General features: G+C 38.5%; 1 protein-coding gene across 1 annotated transcript in view; it reads left to right on the top strand.

Moving 5' to 3' along the window:
* The window catches only part of LOC107756352 (plexin-A2-like), a gene marked incomplete at its 3' end in the record, with an annotated part of 37683 nt that overhangs the window by 28801 nt on the left and 1560 nt on the right, over positions 1-7322 (top strand). The window contains exon 13 of the mRNA XM_016573400.1: positions 6681-6780. Coding sequence (XP_016428886.1) covers positions 6681-6780 — 100 coding nt within the window. The remainder of the gene's footprint in view (positions 1-6680; positions 6781-7322) is intronic.

Here is a 7322-nt window from a genome sequence, read left to right as displayed (position 1 = left end):
CACAAAAGCCCGGTGCAAATGGTGCAAATCATCCTTCCAGCGCCTTGGCCAGAGCAATCTCCTCCATGATGATGTTCTCTTGCAGAACTGGTGTCTGTCTGTCTGTCTGTGTGTATGTTGGGGGTAGGTTTCTGCAGGCATCATCTGTGCATTTGGCAACCACGTAAACTAATAAACCCCATTCAACAGAGGAGAAAATCAATGATCACTCTCACTCTGAGCCTGTCTATATCCTATCAGCTCTCTCTTTAGCATTTAATTATACCCTACCGCGCATACACACACATTTCTAACCCATGTGAAAAGACACATTCAGAGCTTTGGATCAAATCAATCTGCTTTGAGCTGGGGGAGGTTCACTGTGTCTGTTTTAATGGCAAATGTTTGATTTTTCAGAGTGGCGTCAGGGACGACTTGCCCGAGTGGTCCTGCAGGATGAAGACATCACCACTAAGATTGAAAATGATTGGAAGAGGCTCAACACTCTCATGCACTATCAGGTACAAAAGAGGACACACACGCTTACACATAATCTCATGGTGCCCTCTTCTGTCTAAACGAGTAAACATTAAAGGGGACGTATCATGGATTTTCTTTGCTCTATTGATAGAAAAAAAGAATCTGATGTACTATGTAGACATCTCCCCAGTGCAAAAATAGTAAAAATGCATGTTTTAATCTGTATTTTTCCTAGTTAACATATATAAACTTCTTTAAAGCGATATAATAGAATTACAAAATTATAATGCTAAAAAACGGCTCAACACTCTCATGCACTATCAGGTACAAAAGAGGACACACACGCTTACACATAATCTCATGGTGCCCTCTTCTGTCTAAACGAGTAAACATTAAAGGGGACGTATCATGGATTTTCTTTGCTCTATTGATAGAAAAAAAGAATCTGATGTACTATGTAGACATCTCCCCAGTGCAAAAATAGTAAAAATGCATGTTTTAATCTGTATTTTTCCTAGTTAACATATATAAACTTCTTTAAAGCGATATAATAGAATTACACAATTATAATGCTAAAAAACTGTAGATTATAGCACTTTGAAAGCATCAGGAATCATTAAAAAAAACTCTGCAGGAAGGACAACATGCTACAAAAAGAAATCCTCTGTATATCCATTTAATTCCTCAGACATGAAACAACAATTAAGCTTAATACAACAACAAAAAAACATTTCCTTTATCTCGCAGTGCTCCAAAATGTCTCGCTGTGAGTATGTGAGTGACAGCAGATCTCTCACTGAATCAGACTACACAGGACAATATAATATAGGACAATTGCATTGAAAATGTTAAGTGTGTAGCTGGAAAAGTGTCTGTGTGTGTGAGAGAGAGAATTTGTCCTTTAACTTCAGTGGATTAATTACAGCCTTTACCTTGTCTTAACTTCAGACACCACAGAGACAGCACACGTCAGAGCAGCTACCTGATAACAGCACTTATTGAGAGAGAGAGAGTATGTGCACTGCACATTTTGCCTCTTTTTGTGTCCAGAGGAGATGCCACAGGACATGCTCACAGATATTTTTATAATTACTACTGAAAGAGCTCATCATATGTCATAATGTGGGATCTGAGGATGAGACAGACGTTTGAACGCTAGCGTGGTCGTTTTTCTCTAGGCTCTGCTGCTTCTCCCACTCGCTCACTCTCTTTCTTCTTTCTCACTCATCCAGTCTTACTTGAAATCAGTGAGTCTCTTGACCTTGCGTAGGCTGAATGACATTAGAGGACTGGCAGCCTGTCCCTGAGGGACCACTGTACTCCTCAAATTTCCAATTTAAATAGTTGGAGCTGCATGAGAGACACTGGCATGAACAATTCAAATAAACAGCTCTCTGTCAATGTGTGCATTATTATCCCTCACAGGAAATGTAACAGCAGTATTTATATAGCACAGTACTTTCAACAAGGCGCTTTGACTAGGAGTCTGCAAAACTATGTATTTCCAAACTCCACTAGTTACCTAAACCTAAACTAGATTGGCAGTCTTAACTGGTTTAAGGTGGAGTTTAGCTGGTCTGCCTAAACCTGACCAGCTGACAAGTGCCCAAAACCTTTCTAAAACCATCAAAACAGACAAGGTTAAATTCACCAGCAGTCCTGTTTAAGCCCAAAGTATACTCCGGCCATCTGTGTCCCTTGACGGTCCGCACACTGTCCTCGTGACACAATTTTTGTCATCAGGGGTGTCCACATGCAGCCCAATTTTTGTGACCGTGCGGATGGTCTGCGTACATCAGCGCAGGTGCAAGGTAAATGTTGAGGCTGAACGAGTCAAGTCGGTGGTCCGTGCTTGAGTATACTTTGAAAGCTATGTAACTTGTGCTAGATGGAATGGAACACGGAAAGTTAAGTATACCAAGGCCTTCAGACTGATGTAAGTTGTTTTCAGCAGGGTTCCTTCAGACCAACTACTCTTACATAGTTAAATAGTAAGCAGAAGCAACATTTTAGTTTTTTTTTTTTAAGTCTCTGAAGTTCACCAAGACTGCATTTACTGTATCTATTTATTGAGATACAGTAAAACAGTAATAATTTAACATTTAAAATGATTGTTTTTATTCTAATATATTTTGAAATATTACAATAAGTTATTCCTGTGATGGCAGAGATGCATTTTCAGTAGCCATTACTCTAGTCTTCAGTGTCACATGATCTTTCAGAAATCATTCTTATATGCAGATTTGGTGCTCAAGAAATATTGCTTATTATTATTAATGCTGAAAACAGTTGTGCTGCTTAATATTTTTGTGGAAACCATGATACATTTTTTTATTCAGGATTGTTTTTGATGAAATAAAAAGTTCAAAAGAACAGCATATATTTGAAACAAATCTTTTGATAGTGATCAAGAAATATTTATTATTAACAATAATATTGAAAAAAGTTGTGCTGCTTAATATGTTTGTTTTTCGGGACTCTTTGATGAATAGTTCAAAAGAGCTGCATTTATTTGAAATGGAGACCTTTTGTAACGTTATAAATGTCTTTACTGTCACTTTTAATCAATTTAATGCATCCTTGGTTAATATACGTTCATTTTTAAAGAAAAAAATCAGTCGAGTGAATAATTCATTGACTCACTTATAAAACAGTATTGTTTTGTTTTTGAATGAATTCATGTATTGATTTTAAATTTATTTATAATTAATAATTTTAAAAATCTAGATAACATGCGAGTCTTTCACAGTGCACTTTCACAGAAACAGCTGTGTATTGTTTTGTTTTTGAATGAATTCATGTATTGATTTTAAATTTATTTATAATTAATCATTTTAAAAATCTAGATAACATGTGAGTCTTTCACAGTGCACTTTCACAGAAACAGCTGTGTGTGTGTTTAGCACAAGCCCTTGATGCTCATAAGTTAGCTTTGTTGGCTCCAAAAGAAAATAGATAAGCATCTCTGTTGTATATCATTGTGTAAGACGCTTGGCATAGATCACTGCCGTGGGTTAAGCTGTCTTTTCAAGTGCTGACAAAGCTCAAGGACTTACAGTCTGACATACAAGCCTGTTTGTCAACTGCTCATCACTTATACTAGACATGCAATGTAGATGTACGTTATAGTGTATATTTGACCAGTTAGAGTTGAATTCCCTTGGATTTTCCTCTTCAGGCATCTTATTTTACATCTCAACGCATTTACCATCTGTATTATGATGCTTTCATCCATTTCAGCTATTAAATGCCTATCATTCTGCTGTGTTTATCATGTGGCAAAGGCGTTTCACGCTTTTTATGCTAGCGTGACCAAGCCTGCCGTATTTCAAAGAAGAGGCAGAATGGCGGACACATCACCTCATCCTTCCCCACCGCCTGGATGCGGCGTCTGCGTTAAAGGCACGTTAGCTTGCGGATCGCCATCAGATAGAGCACAGACAGGGGATCAGAGATACATGGGGGAAAAGGGGTCAGTTGTCTGCTTGATGCAAATGTTATCATGAGGAAAGCTAACCCCTTATTACTCTCACACCCACTGGCGGCCCGCCTACCTGGCTGAGGATTATCCCTCAAGGGCGAATGCATCTCCCCTCCATCATTTAGGCTCCATACGGCCGCCTCCTCCACCTTAGAGACCCGCTGTGAGAGAAGAAGAGTAGAGTGTGCATGGGGCGGCACTGTAGGTGCCAAAAATAAAAGTTACAAACCCAATTACTCAAAATAATGTTCTTTTTTTTTCTCCAATGACTAATATTTGATGCTTACCAGTTCTACAACCCATGGAGGGAGAAAGTGAGCTATAAAAAAGGCGTTTGTGAGTGTCATCGCACTTGGCCAACTCTCTGAGGTGATTCGTTCACAGTCCTGGACTCTTTCAAGTGTCTCTCCAGTCAGTCTACTAGGCTACTCTGCAGTGAGGGTCGGCCGAGGAGAAACCTGCACTAATGGGGCTGGTGCTTATGGGGGCGTACAGGGGCTAAAGTAACACCATCATCGGCCGCGAGAGTGTAGGGAGGCGAGTGAAGACTCCTGACTACCCTCAGCCTTCACAGGAGCTCAGGAGGTGTTTATTGCCTCCATTATGGTGGACAGAGAGGTATTATTAAATGAAATGGACTCAAAATGTGATGTTTTATGTTGACAGGAGATCATAAGACTGAGAGACCTTTGGCTTATAGATGAGGTTTTTGACCTATATTCAGTAGAAATTGAATAAAATCATTATCATAATCATGTATGATTAGTAGGTGGTGTCACCTGATGGTTATATATGGAAATTTATAGATGGATGGATGGGTGGATAGATTTTTTTATATATGTGCACTGCCAAAAATAAGATTTTTTTAAAAGAAATTCATACATTTATTCAGCAAGGATGCATTAAAATTGATCAAAAGTAACAGTAAAAACTTTAACATTGTAACAGCATATTAGAATGTTTTCTACAGGATCGTGTGACACTAAAGACTGGAGTAATCCAATAAAAGCGTCTGCTAAATGACTAAATGTAATGTAAATGTAAATATAACACATTTATAAAATTCTCTGTGTTACAGCTAAACATCTCATTTGTAAGTTGCTTTGGATAAAAGCATCTGCTAAATGACTAAATGTAATGTAAATGTAAATATAACACATTTATAAAATTCTCTGTGTTACAGCTAAACATAGAGATCAAGATAAGCACCTCAAAACCAGATAGTATGAGAATCTGCCAGGATTTTGCCAGCTTGCTTTCAGGAAGTTGCTTTCTTGTGCTGAATCGAGGTTGAGTCAGTTGTCTTTGTGAGAGTAGACCTCATTTCCTCTGCAGCCCTTGACAGTTCAGATTAATACAGAAGATCAGACGGAGTGCGAGCACTCACAGAGCAGACAGAGAAAAATGGAGAGTTTCACCCCAATGTATAAAAGTCCTGGACTCCATAACCTCATCTTTTCTCATCCCTTTCTACTTTCTCATCCTCTAAATGACTAAATCACTACATTCCCTCACCTGTCAAACTCTTCCTGTTGGCCTGCCTTTGTATTTGTATTTTTACATTACCCTCCATTCTAAATCTTAGCTACTCTCTATTCTCTGTCTGTGTACATGAATACAACTGGAGCCATGTTGATTATGGTGTGGATTATTTATTTATTTATATTGCTATGGATTATTAAAAGCTTATAGTACAGGTTATTTTTTATATTACTGATTCTTATTCTCTTATTTTTAAAAAGCTTAAGGTGCAAGTTAATCTTTTTATTATTGTTTTTATATTTCCATGTATTATTATTAAAAATTATTTTAATTTATAGTTATTATTATTTTTAACATATTTATATTATTATTACCAATGTGGCTCTCTGTGGTGAAAAGGTGCAAAATTTAGCAAGATTTCTTCCCTCTAATTTTAATATTCTCAGTTATGGGATGGATTAGCACTGTAGTTGCTTAGCAACAGGGATATAAAAAATATGCAAGCTCAGCACTGTTGGTCAGTTTGAGTGACCTCAACCTTGCATTCATGATGTCCAAACCTTGGTGATACATGTGCATTTAATTTCCTTTTTCCTTTCTCTTCTTCTTGGACCGCTCATATTGCAGCTTACAGCTATATTTTATACTCATTCAGCTCAGTACCTATCTTTCTGGAGGGTACAAGGCACAACAGGCAGTGAACGATGCCATTACTTTTCAATGAGCCTCCCTCTCTCTTTTACTCCATCCGTCATCTTTGAGTACTGTAGAGTGACAAGCGTCCCAGTGAAGGAGATCTCATGTGCTGTCATATGTAAATATGGGTTTCTCGTCTAATCACAATTCTTTTTCTGTGCAAAACACGAGAGGCGAAACTCTCTCGCTTTTACCTGAGAAAAGGCTTTAATGCACATTTGATCCAAGAACACATGCAGCGTGAACACCCCTTATACATTTATAACTAGAACAGATCTTTTTGAAGCACTTTAACGTCGCTTTATTTCAGCACTGGGGAGAAACTTAACAATTTCACACCGTTTTTGTAAAGCAATAGATGTGTACTGAGAATCTGTTCGGCAAAAATATATTTAATTCCGAAGTAATAACAACTCCTCAAGAGCAGAATAAACCGGCATTAGTTTTGCTCCACTATCTTGAACGTTTCTTGATAATAAGAGGCTGTGAAACCAAAACCTGTGAAATAAGTATTACAGGGAAAGGAAAGAAGCTTGACTTGAACGTTGTATTTCTTGTACAGGTATCAGACCGCTGTGTGGTTGCTTTGGTGCCCAAGCAGACGTCCTCCTACAACATTCCACCCACAACTAGCATCTCTCGGACTTCTATCAGTAGATACGGTGAGTATATTTGTCAGATGATAATGATGGTGGCTGTTTAGCTAATTAGAAGTTTGGAAGTTTTTTCATTGTTTCACAATACAAAGGTCTTTGAGGTAAAACACAGCTGAAGATTTGCTTTAAATTATGATTGTGTGCACAAGCCACGTGCTGCAGTTTTGCTTTACAGCCCATTGGATGCCAAAGGGAGCCTTCTGGGCGCCAGAGAATGAGAGCGAGAGACCATGTCAGGAAGGGTAAAAGGAAGAGAGAGAGGTGTTAGCAGTTAGTAGTAATGCTGATTTCTCCATTCATATCAATTTAATGCTCAACACTTAGCAGCTCGGCTCAATTTAACATGCCAGCACCCCTGGCCCAAAATAACACACTGCTCACACGCCTCTGACTGGCTGAACCGGGCAACATACACATTGAAAACGCACGGCGTCGATGTACACACCAGATTATGCTGATATGTGATCAAGCGCTCTTATTAACACCCTAACACACATTAAGGGTGTACTCACACTAGGCACGGTTGCCTTGAACTGAGCCCGAGCGCG

This window comes from Sinocyclocheilus rhinocerous, unplaced genomic scaffold (genome assembly GCF_001515625.1).
Source record: "Sinocyclocheilus rhinocerous isolate Xijiao unplaced genomic scaffold, SAMN03320098_v1.1 scaffold712, whole genome shotgun sequence".
NCBI lineage: Eukaryota > Metazoa > Chordata > Actinopteri > Cypriniformes > Cyprinidae > Sinocyclocheilus > Sinocyclocheilus rhinocerous.
The sequence above is the reverse complement of the archived record's forward strand: the minus strand, read 5'-3'. Positions and strand labels throughout refer to the sequence as shown.